The following is a 16,964-nucleotide window of genomic DNA, read 5'->3' as shown; positions in this document are numbered from 1 at the left end:
AGAGAGCTCAACAATGTCTAAAATCCTATTTTCCGATAGTTCGCTCGTCCATCGGAAGATAGCCAATATTGGACTTCAAAAATCCACTTCAATGCCAAACATATGAAAAGTGTCCCCAAAGGCATTTTGCAAATCATCTGCTCTATACAGAACAACTTTCTGTATACAGACAACTTTTCAGTGGAAGTCCAAAAATGCCGGTTTCCTGGAGAAAATTTAATTCCAAATGTCATATTTGGTCATGCTCCACCAGTACACAGACCATGAACAATGCTTCAGATTATCTTTTGGAAGTCACACAGACACATCAAATGACTTCCGAGCGGCAAAACAAGCATACCCTTCTTCGGAAGAGCATAGCCGAAGACTGGTCTGATGGAATTACGGCAAACGAAGTTCATACCGCATTGCTCTGAAAACTCTAGCGGACATTCACAATTGGGCAAAACAGACAGCAAAACCCTTTTTCAGTTTCCCGAGTAACCTCCGAGGAGCGGAAATGGCCATTTTCAGTAGAAATGCATATCCGGAGGTCCTTTTTACGGAAACTTGACACCGGGTGTCTACCTTACACCATGCTAGCCTTCTCAAGGCTCAACGTGGAATCGTCGGAATAAATCACACAACTCATCTAGACCTCCCGAGCAGTGCTTTAGAGGTCTCAGATACACTTTTCAAGTCCTTGGAGGTCTGATCGCGACAAACAGAGATTACAATAATCTCCGGAGTGCCCAAGCAACTCAGAAATCATTCTAAGAAATCCAGTTTCGGCCTCCTAAGATGTCTTCGACCCCACGTTAGTATTACCGGCTTAAGGGACAATTGTTCACGTTGTCTGACAATTTATGTCAAAATGACCAACGTGAGATACAGACAAAAGATATGCTGTCAGAAGCGGACAACTTCGCTCTGGTCACCTGCAATGAGTAAAACTGGCTTCTGAGCCTCATACGGACCCGAGGCATTTTTCCACGAAAAGTGCCAATCTTGGGCTCATTAAATCAGTTTTCTCGCATATATCGACAATTCAACGTTCAATTTGAACCACGAGCTTCGAATGCGCGATCAATCGAGATTCGAGCTTCCTCCCGACTCAACTCCAACCCAAGCGGGACCCATGACATCTTCTTCCCTTTTGCTCAAGACAAAGCTAGCCAAGTTGCATGCAAAATATCTAGCTTTTTCCTTCTTGCACTCAACCATCACTATCCATGCATTCAATGCTCTTAACTCTTCTCCATGAAGAATACTTGGATGACATTCATCCTTATCTTGCTTAGAAAATTCGGATCTCCCTAAGCCTTGTCTTAATCAAGCTTTTCTTCACTTAATTGCTCATTAACTTTGCCTATATATTGCTCCAAAGTGATTAAGCTAATCACTTCCCCTTCTTGCACACTCTCTCCAAGCTTTCTCCTTCAAGAAAAACTCTCAACTCCATAGCCAAAACCAGCAAGCTTCAACACTTCAAAACCAAGAGAGAAAACCCGAAGGAAGCTTTGAGTTATTAAGTCGGAAGCCGATGTTCATCATCCCGACTTAAGTTCAAAAATTCTCAAACTACATGGACCACATGTTTTGGACCTAAGGAGTTCATTTATGAACTTAGATTTTTGGTTTGAAGTCATTTGCTCATCATTTCAGGTCATTTAGGTGATTTCGGGTGAAGGATGTGCTCTCGGGTGAACAGTACACCCGTCGCGGCACGCGCAGCCGCACGGCCGCGCTCACAGCCGCACGCCCGCGCGCCCGCTGGCACGCCCGCGCACCCGAGAGCCAGACGCTCGTCCGCGCGAACGCCCGTGCGCCAGAAGCCCGTCTACGAGCCAGACGTCGGTCTACGAGCCAGACGCCCCAGCGCGCACGCCCGTGCACTCCAGCGCTCCGCCCGTGTGCTCGCGCACGCCTGCCCGCGCGCCCGACGTCCATGCACACCCGAACGTGCATCCTTTGCACCCGAGCATCATTCTGTAAGAATTCCAGTCGGTGAGCGAATGGTCCGAGAGTCGAATTAATCGAATCGGTCTAATGCTTGCCCAAAGGAAAGTAAATCCAAGATCTCGCGGTTCTGGTTTACGCAGGGATTCAACTTCCATAGTTCGATGAACTGTAACGCAAGATTGTGAATCAACTCCCCGACATACGGGTTTACTTCTCTCTCGGCTTCTCAACCGACATCGTTTAGTTCACCGAATCTCCGGTGTCAAAAAGTGCGAGCCGAGTGCAACTTAATTCAAGCGGTAAATAATAAAACATGCAAGCCTAGCAAACCAGAGTACCGAAAGGGCGTGCGGGATATAGACCCGCACGTAACATGAACCCCCGAACACGGACTTTCCGGTTCCGCAAAGATCAATGCCTTAACGACAAACTAGGTGTTCCATACCCCTAGACCCGAGTAACTTATCCGCCCTCGACCTACGAGTCGTAAAATGATAAGTGGCGACTCCTTCTCTCACGCGTGTCCGTCACGCGTCCCCACGGGAAGGTGGACACTCCCAAGTAGCGCGATCCAAAAGCGCACATGCGGGCCCCAACGAGAGTCCACATTCGGGCCCGTACAGTGTCAAAACAGGTGAGTGAAGTGCAACCCTAAATCACGCGGTAAATAAACAAAATGGCAAGCCTAGCAAACTAGAGTACCGAAAGGGTGTGCGGGATATAGGCCCGCACGTAATAGAACAACCGAATTCGGAATTTCCGGTTCCGTATGGCCATTGCCTTAGCATTTAGGTGTATCTTGTACCCCTAGACTCAGGCGACTCAATGGCTCTCGACCTACGGGTTGTAAACAGTAAGTGGCGACTCTTTCTCACGCGCGTCCGTCGCGCATCCCCGGGAAGGTGAACACTCCTAAGCCGCGTTGCATAGGCTTTGCGCATGCGTGCTCCGACGAGATTAAATTCGGGTTCGCACAGCTTGACGACTCCACTAGGGACATCTAGAGGGTTCGGACTCAATTCCGTTTGCTTGCTTGCTTGTTTATTTACTGCTTTCCGTCATTTACCGCTTATCTACTTACCCACATTTATTTTGTGCATGCATTGCATATCATGCTAGCTTTAGGTACCTCGTCCGAAATCCCATGGGCGCCAAAATAGGAAGCTAGGTTAGTCAGAGGTTCCGAGTAAGAGAACGGATCGAGTCGGCTATGCCACCGAACCAGCCCCCGAAGATCCTCGCTCGATTTCAAGGAATTCACACCCTTGAGTCGGGAGCCCCCATTCATAGATTGCACGGTCCCTATAACACCGAACCATGCATCATACTATACCTCCATGCAAGCCTTCAACCCAACTCCAACAAAAAGTCCATCGAGTCGGCCTGCGTGCCATTTTGAGTCTCTTTTATTTCGAGAGTGATGTACTTTGTAACGGATACAGTTAAAGTTCACCTTTCCGCACTGCATACATTGTTTTCAAAATAACTTAGGACATTACATTGGTCTGATTCTTGAACATTGAACCGACATCTCCTCCATTTAGGTAAGAATGGACCGCTCGGCTCCCGGCCTTAGGCACGAATCAATCACACCGCCCGGACTAGAAATCATGTTCGTCTAGAGGATATTCAGCCCGGTAGATCGTGCCTTCATCCGACGTATCATCGGGGATTTAGCTAGGCTTGTCGACACCCACACAAATTTTGCAAACTACATGGAGCTTCAGAGGGAGCTAGCTTAGGCGCGCACCCAAATCACGAACTTAGACTGGAAGATAGCCCATTTGAGCACTGCGCTGGACCAAACACAGTCAAAGGCACGTAAGGTCTCCCATTCCTAGGTATAACAGTCAGATGCGTCTTTTGGCCTCACTCGAACCTACGCCACACTCACTCAGCTACTGAACGTAGTGGGATGTCGGTTTATGTTTACGTTCCATTCCCTTTAATGTATTATCTTTGCAAACTATGGAACTCGAATCAAACCAATTTAATGACATTAGTATTTTGAAACTCATGAATCTCATACGTCTCATTCCCTTATTCATTGTTCCACACCTACCTTTTTTTGAAATGGTCAATATTGCGCGTGCACTTACACACTTGTGGAATGTAGGTACTCGCAACTGGCGTCACATCACTACCCCACTCGCCAACCCGTCAGGATGGCAGAAGAGAACCAAATCGATGTTCCTGAGGAGGTCACTCCACCAATTCTGGCTCATTCTCAACCACCCTTGACACATGCCCCGCCACCTCTAACTCCCATAGGCATACCATCGGCGTACTCAGGTGCTCCCTCGGTACATCTCCCACCGCGGGCATCTTCAGGCACGCCCCTGGTGTACTCAGGGGCACCCCTTCCACAAGTCCCACCACCAGCAGTGCAAGCATCATCTACCTTCGACGACCATGCGCGCATTGCAGTACTTGAAGGCACGGTTAACCAACTAGCTGCTAACATGGCCACTAACATGGCCGAACTATTTGCTCTATTTAGGGGGCCAAATCGTGCTTCATCGAGCTCCACCCCACCTTCAGGGCAAGAGCCAATGGTCGACCCCACCCCTTGGATCCCGCCGACCCATGCTCCAGAAAGCGTTGATGCGCCCGCCCTACCAACAACACACGCGTCGGCGGTTTACCCGGTTACTATTTCTCTGCCGCCGCCACCGGCCCCTACAACCGTCCCTCTTCCACTGGCGGCATTCTTGACATCGGACCAGACCATGTCTGCGCCACCGCCTGTTTCCATGCCGGTCCCGGCCCCTATCTATACCGCTCCCCCGCCGATGGTCTTCCCGGCATCGACGACCTTTGCTCCTGCTCACATCACTGAATCCTTCCCTTTCCCAACTCCACAACCGAATATTAGCCTCCCCTACCATGCTCCACCGCCCCTGAACATCCCATTCCCTGAATCGGGCACACCGATCCATGCGGCCCCCGTGGCTCCACTCATGAACTTTCTCCTGCAAGAGGAGACAGAGCAAGAGCGTAGGATGAAGAAGATGGAGGAAACGATAAAGGCCCTACAAGTAAAGGAGACCCACCCCAACATGGGCTATGGTGACTGGAGCCTCTTCCCGGGCATGCGTCTACCCCCAAAGTTTAAGATCCTCGAATTCACGACGTATGAGGGTACAAAAGACCCCCGACACCACCTCCGTCACTACCGGGGAAAAATGCTGCAATACTGGGATTACGAGGAGTTCATCATCCATACATTCTAGGACAGTCTGACAGGACTTACCCTTGACTGGTTCATGACGTTGAAAGCTACAGACATCCCTACATGGATGGATCTCTCTCGGAGATTCATTGACCAATACCAGTACTGTGCGGAGGCACCCCCGACTCTCTTGGAACTAAGCACAAAGGAAATGGCGGAGGGCCAAAGTTTCGAAGACTACGCTACCAAGTGGCGTGCCCAAGCGGCAAAGCACGTTCCCCCCATCAGCGAGGTGCAGCAGATCCAATTGTTCCACTCCACTTTGAAAGGAGTGTACTACTCGCACCTGTTGGCCCACTCTTCGTCATTTTCTAACCTCATCGAGGCCGGGAAAAAGCTCGACATGGGCATCAAGCTCGGCAAGATAGAAGGATCGATCGGGAGGACGGAGGGCGAGCCCTCCAAGAAGTCTACCATCGGGACAACCCCCACAGGGGGCAGAAAGGGGAAGGAAGTATCCGTTAACGCCATCAATCCAGGGCGCCAAGGTTCGCAGCAGTATACTGTGAACTTCCAACCTACGCCACCGGTTGCTCAAGCATATGCGTCGCCCCCTGCCCACTACCAACAGCAGTACTTCTCGGCACCGCCGCCTATCCTACCATCCCCGGCCCCGTAGTAAATCGTCCACCACTACACTCCTGCTCCTCCTCAGACCCAGCAATACGCACCCCTGACTACGAGATCTCCACAACCGCCGCAACGAGCTCCAGCCCACAGGGACAACAGGGTAGCGCCTTCCAACCCCGCCAACACAAGCAATTCACGCCCCTGCTAGCTCCCCCCTCCCACATATACCGGCAGCTCCTCCCGGGTAATAAGATCAAACCGGAATCACCCGGTCCCAACTTTAACCTGGCGGCTCAGAGTCAAAACTTGCACTGCGAGTTCCACTAGGGAGCTCCTGACCATACCCTCGACAACTGTTGGAGGCTACGGGAAAAGATCCAAGAGATGATCGATGCGAAGGAGCTCTCATTCAATGCCGTGAGACCTCAGAACGTCCATACCAACCCCCTCCCTGACCACGCGTCAAGCTTAGGACCGATAATCAACTTGGTTGACATATGCGCCCAGGGCGAGGATGAAGACAAGGAGGAAGAATCAACCTCCGCATGAGGCTTCATGTCTACATATGATGTTCCCCATGTGTAGGCGAAATTATAAGCCGCACGACGGAAGAGGGATCTTTTGTTGTATCGAACTTTCGACTTTAATGAAAATCCCTGATCCAACTTTTGAGACTTCCACATCTGTCATTCCTTTTGCTTCCTGCCAAGCATTTTCATATTCTAAAGCAAATCATTCTCGTTTCCAGGCTCCAAAATCCAAGGCAATTGAACCCAGTCCAAAGGCCCCTCAAGCAACATCACAGAGGACGGGATCCCTGCCCACCCTCCACTACGGCCACCGACCAAACCGACAGGGCGACACATGCGCTCTTCTCTAAACTCCCTCTCAGTTTATCTTTAATGCATCCCAAATAAGCTCCCGGCATGAATGGACCCTTCAAGGGGCACTAGGACAATCCCGAAGACGCCCCATTGTTTCTGTCAGAATTCTTCGACTCGCCTGTCCTCATGAGACTCAGCTCCTCGAGCCTTCCCTAGGACGGCTGCGCACGCTGGATGATGGGACTTCCCATGGGATCACTTTACATTTCTTATCGTATATTCCACCGAACAATCGCCTAATGTATCATCTTCTTTGACATCACTCACAGGGACACCCGGTCACAGGCAAAGAACGATACACAGGTTCACACCTCCCTGAGAATTCCTCTTGGACCCTTTCCTTATACTTCGACGAGGGAGTTGTCCGACGAATAGGTACCCCCCACGAAGCCAGAGACAAAGACAGCTGAACAAACCATTCAACCTCGACGCGTGCGTCTCCACCGAGATCGAGCGGCACCTCGGGGCAAATCGGGCCTTCCCCCACTGCAAAGACCCATCACCGACAACAAGCAACGATAAGCTCCGAGGCAAAACACATTCGGCTTCAAGAGCGCCTATCCTCCAAGGGGCACCCTCTATGGGAGCGATAACGCACGATCGGGATTTGCGATCGTACAAGACGCCCGACACAGACCACAAAGATCAGGGCATCCCTGTCCAACATTCATGCGGAAGCAACCTTGGTCACCCACACTCTTGGGGAAATTTTGTTTTCTTTTTAGACAATAGGGGAAAGGACTTGTAAAGTTTGCAAGGACAAAATGCGAGAAGTTCAGCTTTCGAGTGCACAAGAATCAGACTTCTGAAAAAACCAGCCCTCACAAAATTGGGCTAGGACAACGAAATACATCAAGTCTCCACGGGGCGAAACAAACAAAAGCGATCTCGGTGATGCAAAGTCGAGGAGTTTCAAACAAATATAAGGGGCACAATATAGACCCCAGCTGCGAAAAAAAGAGAGCGAAAAGACGTGGGAAAAACCCGCCAACAAAGAAGAGAAGAGAGAGCGAAAAGAAGCTGGAAAAACCTGCCAAAAACGGGACAACACCGAGGTTCACCAAAAGCACCGATGCCCGTAATCCCAAAGAAATCAACAAACCTCGACAAAAAGAGGAGCAGCAGATGCAACTCCTCGACTGAGACAGAATGCAACGCACTTGGAGGTTGAATCCTTTAAACCCTTCACCCTTGCAAACTCGAGAGACAAAAGAATCAAGCCCGCTAGATCAAAAACCCCCTTTGGGGGCGGCCTAGGCATAAACTAGGGCAAAAGAGAGGCATGACCGGAAACCCCTTGTGGGCGGCCATGGCAAAAGGAGAGCTCATCCCCTTTAGGTTGAGAGGTACGGCCCCGAGGCGAGTGACTGTAGCAAAAGGAGAGTAAAATGAGAGATAAACAAAACAGTCACCTTGGGCCTTCGCACACTGCGCGGACCAGGGATCCCCAAGGGAAATGACCAGGTTATCTACTCCAACACGATCCCCGATCGGCTCTCCCGCACAGCTCAACTTTCCAAGGTGGATTCTTCCTCAGGCACAATGGGCAATCGTGCACGCTGTCCAAGCAGTTTGGCGCAGCCCACATAATAGAAGGACAAAAGGGGGGTACATCTCGCTGCAGGCATGAACTCGTGTATCCTTTTAGTTTGGGGCAACGTGCTCTCCAAGCTTTCTCTTTTCTCTTTGTCATTGCATAAATCCAAACGGGTCATAGCCACCCTCCAATCGGCTACCACAAAGCCAAAAATCCCAAACATTCATTTCCGAGAGTCTAGTCATAACACTTCGGAAATGACTAGATCGAAGTCTGACCAAATTTGCATAGAAATCCCCCATGCGGGTCACAAACGTAGCTGCCCTATGGTACCCTGACGAGAAGGGTCCTAAGCCGACGAGCGTGTCGAATAACCGACGAAGTCGCTAGGGCATCATTGAGTACGTCTCAATATGCCCATGCAAGGCCAACAGGAGCCCCGGAGACCTCGCATCGAGGCCTTTGAAAGTGGGACCCCCATTCGCATCACTAAAATAAAGACTCTTCACGGGTTGCTCAGGCAACCCGAAGCTGAAGAGCATGCGTCGCAAAGACATCTTTTTACCCGTGTTTACACATTGTTAGTAACCCCCATGATTTACTGATAATGTCAGGATCACAGGTACAACAAACGGAAGAACTACGGCGGACTTTAATTTCCGACCCCTCGAGATACGTAGGCCCTCTATCCCAGAGCTCGAGTCCCTCATCGCACGACTAGGGCATCCTCAGCGAAACAGCTACCCAAGTGATGAGACCGAGGCATCCCTGACAAACCGCCCCAATGACAAGGCCAACCACCGACGAAGCAACGTAATCCTCTATCACAAGGCGCCGATCTTCGATAGATCAACAAGCAATCACTCCACTTGCAACGCTAACCTCTAGTTGCCCAATGGGCGACTGCCCAAGCAAAAAAGCCTCTCTAGCAGCAACGTCGACCTCCGACGAATCAGCATTCTCGGGGCAGCGTTCGCCCCACAAGCGACAAACGGAAGCAACCAGGGCATTCCCGATGAACACATTGATTGGGGCATCCCAGCCAGACGTGACAATGATCAACACTAGACAAGATCATCAAGCCGCAACTCAAACGCTTAACAAACAGCAAAGCGATCTGTCACAGCATCATCTGCAGCATATACAAGCCCCAATGCCAAGTAAACCACAACCATCCTTTCGCACCTCCCTTCTTCACTTTTCCGGGCTGGACCCGTTGATTCTGCATTTACTTTAAGCAAGCACTCCCCTTCTTCACCTTTTCGGACTTAACCCATTGATTCTGCATTTACTTTAAGCAAGCACTCCCCTTCTTCACCTTTCCAGGCTAGACCCGTTGATTCTGCATTTACTTTAAGCAAGCACTCCCCTTCTTCACCTTTCCGGGCTTGACCCGTTGATTCTGCATTTACTTTAAGCAAGCACTCCCCTTCTTCACCTTTCCGGGCTTGACCCGTTGATTCTGCATTTACTTTAAGCAAGCACCCCCTTCTTCACTTTTCTGGGTTTTGCCCGTTGATTCTGCATTTACTTTAAGCAAGCACTCCCCTTCTTCACCTTTTCGGGATGGACCCGTTGATTCTGCATTTACTTTAAGCAAGCATCCCCTTCTTCACCTTTCCGGGCTTTGCTCGTTGATTTTGCATTTACTTTAAGCAAGCACTCCCCTTCTTCACCTTTCCGAGCTGGACCCGTTGATTCTGCATTTACTTTAAGCAAGTACTCCATTTCTTCACCTTTCCGGGCTTGACCCGTTGATTCTGCATTTACTTTAAGCAAGCACTCTTTTCTTCACCTTTTCCGGCCATATCCGTTGATTCTGCATTTACTTTAAGCAAGCACTTTTTCCTCACCTTTTATGGGCCCTCCTTGTGGATCTTGCACTTCCTTTATGCACGCACCATTTTCATTAAACAAGCATCTTTCAATTATGCAAGTGTCTTTCAACTATGCACGCACTTTTCATTATGCAAACGCCTTTTCAATTAAGCAAGCCCTTTTCTTCATGCAAACACTTTTACTTTATACAAACACATTTACTTCATACAAACACTTTCATTTATGCAGACACATTCCCTTTATGCAAGCAAACTTATGCATTCCTCATCCATATCTCATTCTATTCCCCTATATTTCCATGCCAGGAACCACATCCTGACACATCCAAAACATGAGAGCGAGTGGCCAGTAGGGAGGCGTCGAGGCAGTCGTCGGGACCAAACGGGGTGCTTCTCTCAAAGTCTTTGGCTGCATCCTCTATCCGAGCACGCAACCAAAGAGGGGCAAGCTGTTAGCACCCCATTTTGGCCCAGCGACTCCAATAGGGAGCACCACCGGTAACCTTGATCACAGCCCGACAAGCTTAACAGAAGAACACTAAGCAAAAGCTCGAGCCACTATTCACAGTCGGGTCAGTAGAGGCAAGCATGCAATTACGGGGCATGGATCACAGAAAATGGCAGGGACCACCAGAAAGGCCCAAGAGGGGCAGTCGTAAGAACATAGGAGCAACAAGCCCCAAAACAGAAAGTCGACACTGTAGCACTATTCATCGACGGATTATCGGAGCGTCAGAAGATATTCAATATGGGACTCTAAAAATCCCTCTTGGTACCAATATGACCAATAGCACCTCCGAGCACATTTCGAAAGTCTCCTGCTTAAGCCGGGGCACCCCCCGAACATTTACAGACGCTTTCCTGACAGGGTCCTCGAGACGCCCGGTCCACGAATAGATAAACGACACACAAAAATAGGCTTGCACATGCCCAAGGGTCACCAAGACTAAGGAACATGATTCATACTGTGTTTCGGAGCTCATCTTAGTCTCTCGAGTGGATCCTGACTCGGAAAAATGGCCATTTTTGCACAGAAACATAGCCAGAGACCTTTTTGATAATTCGTTGGTGCACAAAATTCGTGCCAATCAATCCTAGGGACCTCAAGGGCCGGGGAGATAAACCCTGATCACATTGCATAATCCATTTAGGTTTCCTGAGTACTATTTCAATAGCAAAAGGGCCCCTTTCACCCAGAATGTTGCGCTCAGAGCTCATTCGGGGAAATGTTGACGTCCGAGCTTTGCACCGCCCACTCCCAGCAAACCCTAGGGCCAAAGAAATCATATTGGCTTGGACCAAGCAACTCATACCGGTTTCCCGAGTGATGTTTTAACGGTCTCGAACGCCTTCAGGCGGGTTAGGTTTTCGGGAATTTCAATGCTGTTACTGAGCGGTCGTTGACTCCCTTCGTTTATTTTGTTAATTTCCCTTATTTTCTGATCTGTATTGCATTTGTTTGGTGAATTTGTTGGACCAATTTAATGTCACTTTGTGTTTATGAGCTGCGTTGGTTGCTTAACACAGAATGGTTTCTGATATGTACATTAGTTGTTCGATGAAATGTATGTGAGAAAGCGTTCGATGAAATTGATCTGATCGATTGTTGCTGTGACTGACTGACTGATGCATTACAGAAATTCAGTGTTAATAATGTCCAAACACAAGACTGCGAAATTAATTTAGTAAGAATAATGCAATGTTTATGTTGTTCAGTGTGATGGATTGGATTGTCAATTTTGGTTGTGCTCCATACTAGCTTTTTTATTTGTTTTATTCTTTTTTTTCCGGGTCATCTGCGCCATACTAGCTTATGTATTCTTGCTAAGTATCATCGCCAATCTCAGTAACAATTAGGTAATTAACTTATAAAAAAAAACGCAATTAGCTAATTACTGAAATGGAATCCTCTTCCACTTGATTCTATCATTCCGTACCTCTTAAAGTTTTGACAACTTATGATATGCACCGCAAAAAGAAAAATTAAATACTTAGATAAATTTTGAATAACCAGCATATACACTTGTAAAATAGACAGCAAAACATAGTCATCCCAATCATGTGGCCAAATCCACAAACCCCTCATGTTTGCAGCCTAGGTTTTTTCTTGGGTCAATCTTCGCTGCATGGGCTGCATGGGCGGGCTTTTTCATTCAGTGATTGCTATGCATATAGCTGTACGATATTAATCTCTTCATTAATATGGAATATTTTTTGCAAGTAATATTTTATATGTTTTACAGCAAATATTTACAAAAAATAGAAAATTACAAAAGCCTGCACAACGCGAGGACTACATAAATAGTTATTACCTTGTATTTTGGAGTATTCCAATTTCAGTTCGCGTGTTGTATGAGCAGTATAGTCTGACCTGTGTTTCTTGCCAGCTGTGTTTCGCTGATTTTTCGCTCCTTCTGCTCGCTGAATTGGACTGATATTCTGCTTGATCGAAACTTGTTTGTCGGATTGTTTAGAGTTAGGTACCGTTATGTATTTGCATTTTCCATACTACGATTATCACGTATTTGCTGTTTTACAGTTGCTGACTCCCTTCTTGTATGAGCTGCGTGTGAATCTGATCCGTACTGCATTGGACTGATATTTGCGCTGAACAGTTCGTGGTTTCATAATGGCAGTTACGTGCGTGGCTTTGTAAGTTTTTGCTGCAGCATTTAGCAAGAGATGGCCCCCAGGGGTGATGGAATACTTGAGTGGACAGATGCATTGGAGAGTGCTTTCATTGACGTGTTGCTCGAGAAGTTCACAAGGACGCATACTACATCTTGGAAAGGAATGGATTGGCAACAAATGAATAAGGAGCTGGAAGAGCAATTTCCAGGCACCACTCTCGGCATCAAGAAGTTGCAGCAGAAGCTTCGAAGGCTGCGGACCCAATACACGCAGTTCACTGAGCTTGTTTCGCACACTGGTGTCGGTTGGGATGAGACAACCAACACGGTGAAGGCAAGTGCTCATGTGTGGGACAAATTTATTAAGGTATAGTAATAATAACCTGACTTACTGATGATTTCCAATTTGTATGTTTTTAGTGTAAGTCGTTACTGTGCAACTGTTCATTTTTATTTACATGCAGAAGAACAGTGGGTACAAGAGTTTCCAAGCAAAAGGCTTCAAGCATTACAACTCATTAAATGAGTTGTTCAGATCTAAGACAGCAACAGGTGCGTTACGAATTTCGTCTGCAGAACCACCAAAGAGCCCAGAAACTTATGCACGCATGGAAGAAGACTTCCTAGCAGCATCGGCAAATCGGGGAAAAGAACCACTCAATCTTGAAGAGGGCTCCGGCGATAGTGATGACCCGGTCCATGAGGTTGCCGAACCTGTTGTTACAGCGTCCCGTCGGCAAGTGCGTAGAAGGAGTTCCAACGCTGACTCCCGATTGCAAGAGTGCCTCGACATGTTGAAGTGCAATATGAGCAAGAGGGAGAAGGAGAGAATTTGTACCCCTCCGACATCGAAGAGAAGTAAATCTGTGACGAGCCCTCCGAAACCAGCTCCGGGTTCTATCGAGGAGTCGATGGCTGTACTGAATGTTTTGCGTCCACAACTGTCCATTGAAGAGTACCTCGTGGCCAGTGATTGTCTAGCAAAGGATGAGCAGACAAGGCGTATGTTCATGTGCTTGCTCGATGATACAAGGCTTCCATGGGTTCGTCGCCTTGTTGCCCCTTGAGTGGGCATGATGCATCCCGAACTCTATCGTAATTTAGTATCGTTTAAATGCTATGACATTAAATAAACACTTCCCTTTTATATTTGTTGTGTGTGCAAGTACGTTGCTTTGATTGTTTGACTTGGTTATATGTGAATGCTGTGCTATTTGTCTATTTTGTTTGTGCATAATTTCTTGCATTCGTATACAGTGGTTGAAACTTGATTCGTTTCACCGTAAAAATCCAACTTACGTAGTTGATGCCATTTTGTTTCTCTCTATAGTCTGCTGAGCAAAAAGGAAGGCACGATGCCAAGACATGGTAATTCACGACGAAATGAAACTCAACCAAGTGATGTAGAAGATTACGACAATGAGCTTATGTGGATTTATCTTGCACTTGAGAATGCAGCGGCCGAACAACATGTCACGCGCAACATTCCTTGTAGAACCTCAACGCTACAAGGTAGACATTACATAGAGGAAGTTCTTGCCAATGACACAAGGTGTTTCGAGAATTTCAGGATGCACCCTCACGTATTTCATAACTTGTGCGATACGTTAAGGGCAAACTGTGGAATCAGAAATACCAGGAAAGGTACAACCGTCGAGGAATGGTCGGCATGTTCTTAATGGTTGTTGGACATAGTACGCGATTGTCTGTGGTTGCCGAACGCTTTCAGCATTCTAAGGAGACGGTGTCACGGCTCATCAAGGTAATAGTTAGAGGAATTCATTCATTGTCACCAACATACATAAGACGGAGGAACGTTGACGTGCAGCCTGAAATTCAGAGATGCCGAAAATGGTACCCATTCTTTAAGGTATGAGCAGTAGAATGAGATATTAATTTGGCAGTTAAGTTTTCCAATTAATTTGTAATTCGTATTCTTTCCATTATTCTCGTAGAATTGCATTGGAGCAATCAATGGAACACACGTGTCAGCTACTGTTCCTTCATCGGTGAGAGGCGCGTATCGCGATCGAAATAACGAGATTACGCAAAATGTTCTCGCTGCTTGTTCGCATGACATGATGTTCACACATGTCGTGACTGGATGGGAGGGTTCGGCTCACGACTCGAGAATTTTGTCCGATGCCGCTACATTGCAGACATTCCCCGCTCCATATGGTGGTAAGTTCTTACTCATATCGCATGTTTTGTTGTCAATCGCGTATGTATTTCCATAATTACATTTTACAACTCTTATATATTAGATCAATATTTATAATATTGCAGAACAATATTATGTTATTGATGCTGGATACCCCAATATTCCCGGTTATATGGCTCCTTACAAAGGGCAGAGGTACCATCGCAGTGACTTTAATGACGACACACCACCAACGACGGAGAAAGAGTTATTCAATCAGCGGCACGCATCCGTTCGTAATGTTATCGAGCGGTGTTTTGGGGTGCTGAAGAGGAGATTTGCCATACTGCTATCAATGCCAAATTACGGCCCAGTTTGCCAAGGACAAATTACTCTTGCATGCTTCGTATTGCATAATTTCATTCGGCTTAATAATTATCACGACAGATTATTCGCAGAGTATGGAAATGCATGGCAATGTTACGATGAATTCCGAAATCCTCCTCATCTAATTGGAGATCAGGTTGACGTAAACATGAGAAGCAGGGAAATGGATGCATTACGTAACCGTATTGCAGATGCAATATGGCAAGCGGAAACAAGATGAAGTCGGTAATAAATAAAATGAATGGATGTAGTAGATAATTGTGTATAATGAGATTGTGTGTTTGAATAAGATATGGGCCCCACCAGTTTGACTTTTCAAATGTGTATTTTGTTGTGTAGTGTAGAGTTAAAGTTAAAGTTAAAATCATGGTGATTTTAACTCACTAACCAAACGGGGCCTCCTCACTCTCCCCCGTGACAAGGTGGTCACGGTCCAAGAGCTGCGCAACCGAGCACGACCTCCCTTTCTTCCTTTTTCTCTTTGCCGAGTTCTCTTGTTGTCTCACGGTTTTATTTCGTGTTTCCGGGAAAAAACCGTGCATGCACCTCGTTTCGGACCACCACAACAACGTTCAGCACTTCCTAGGGGAGCCCAAGGACCCGTGCCGACCCAAGGAACCAAGTTCGAGCCACCATGCTGACTCACCTTTCTCTCGGCTACCGTGGTTGCTTCTCTTGGGTGCATTATGCCCTTGTCGTCCAGCTGGGTCTAGCGACCCTCTAGACCACTTCTCCGACTCTTTCCTAGCATCCTAAGGCTAGGTAAACATTGACTTATTGCATGTGTGTTTGCTGCTGAAGTGTTGGATGGGTGTTAAGGGCTCATTTCACATGATTTTCCTTAGATCCCAGGTTTGGCCCTTGAGCAACTTCGTGAACCATCCGACTTCTAAATGAGCTGAAATTTTTACCAAAACTTATTGATGTTATTTTAAGTCCCCACACAAAATTTCAGATTTTTCTGGGCACTAGATCTCGGGATAAAGAAATGTTTACCTGTTATTTCGGTATTCTCGATCTGATTTCGATATGTCTCATGAACCATCTGAGTTTGAAATGAGCTGAAATTTTTACCACAGACTATTGATGTTAGTTTCAGTCTCCAAAAAAAATTTCAGATTTTTCTGGGTGCTGAATCTCCAGATAAAAAATGTTTACTCATTATTTCGGTATTCTTGGTCCGATTTCGATATGTCTCGTGAACCATCCGAGTTCTAAATGAGCTGAAATGTTTACCACAGACACTTGATGTTATTTTAAGTCTCCATAAAAAATTTCAGATTTTTCCGAGCACTGGATCTCCAGATAAAAAATGTTTACCCGTTATTTCGGTGTTTTCGGTCTGATTTTGATACATCTCATGAACCATCCGAGCTTGAAATAAGCTGAAATTTTTAGCACAGACACTTGATGTTATTTTAAGTCTCCACAAAAAATTTCAGATTTTTCTGGGTGCTGGATCTTTGTATAAAAAATATGTACCCATTATTTCGGTGTATTCGGTTTGATTTTGATAGATCTCGCGAACCATCCGACTTCAAAATGAACTGAAATTTTTACCACACATTCCTGATGTTATTTTAAGGTTCCAAACAAAATTTTATATTTTTATGGGCGTTGAAACTCCAAATAAAAATTATTTACCAAACTTTCCGTCTATTCGACAAATCATATCACACTTTTCTTTTGGGTATAATGTAGTCCTCTCCAAACTGAATCTAGATCCAAAATAGACCCCTTGACCCTGATTCAACTTTGTTTTCATGTTTATTGCGTTTACGATTTACCTCGTTTTTCGTGCCGAT

At 46.8% G+C, this 16,964-nt stretch overlaps 3 protein-coding genes across 3 annotated transcripts; all 3 read left to right on the top strand.

Annotated features, from left to right (window-relative positions):
* The first annotated feature begins 4,106 nt into the window (after positions 1–4,106).
* On the top strand, positions 4,107–5,174 carry LOC116200430 (extensin-like). Its single transcript, XM_031531278.1, has one exon. It carries the CDS (start codon positions 4,107–4,109, stop codon positions 5,172–5,174), a length of 1,068 nt encoding a protein of 355 aa, XP_031387138.1.
* Positions 5,175–12,684: 7,510 nt separating this feature from the next.
* LOC116200429 lies at positions 12,685–13,711 on the top strand. Its single transcript, XM_031531276.1, has 2 exons — positions 12,685–12,999; positions 13,097–13,711. The coding sequence occupies exons 1-2, from the start codon at positions 12,685–12,687 to the stop codon at positions 13,697–13,699; spliced, it is 918 nt and encodes a 305-aa protein (XP_031387136.1). The 3' UTR covers positions 13,700–13,711.
* Positions 13,712–14,292: 581 nt separating this feature from the next.
* On the top strand, positions 14,293–15,379 carry LOC116200428 (protein ALP1-like). The gene is made up of 3 exons (XM_031531275.1): positions 14,293–14,502; positions 14,588–14,813; positions 14,919–15,379. Exons 1-3 carry the CDS (start codon positions 14,293–14,295, stop codon positions 15,377–15,379), a joined length of 897 nt encoding a protein of 298 aa, XP_031387135.1.
* Positions 15,380–16,964: the final 1,585 nt, after the last annotated feature.

The sequence above is a fragment of the Punica granatum genome, chromosome 3 (genome assembly GCF_007655135.1).
Source record: "Punica granatum isolate Tunisia-2019 chromosome 3, ASM765513v2, whole genome shotgun sequence".
NCBI lineage: Eukaryota > Viridiplantae > Streptophyta > Magnoliopsida > Myrtales > Lythraceae > Punica > Punica granatum.
Note: the sequence above shows the minus strand (reverse complement) of the source record. Positions and strands in the feature narration are given on the sequence as shown.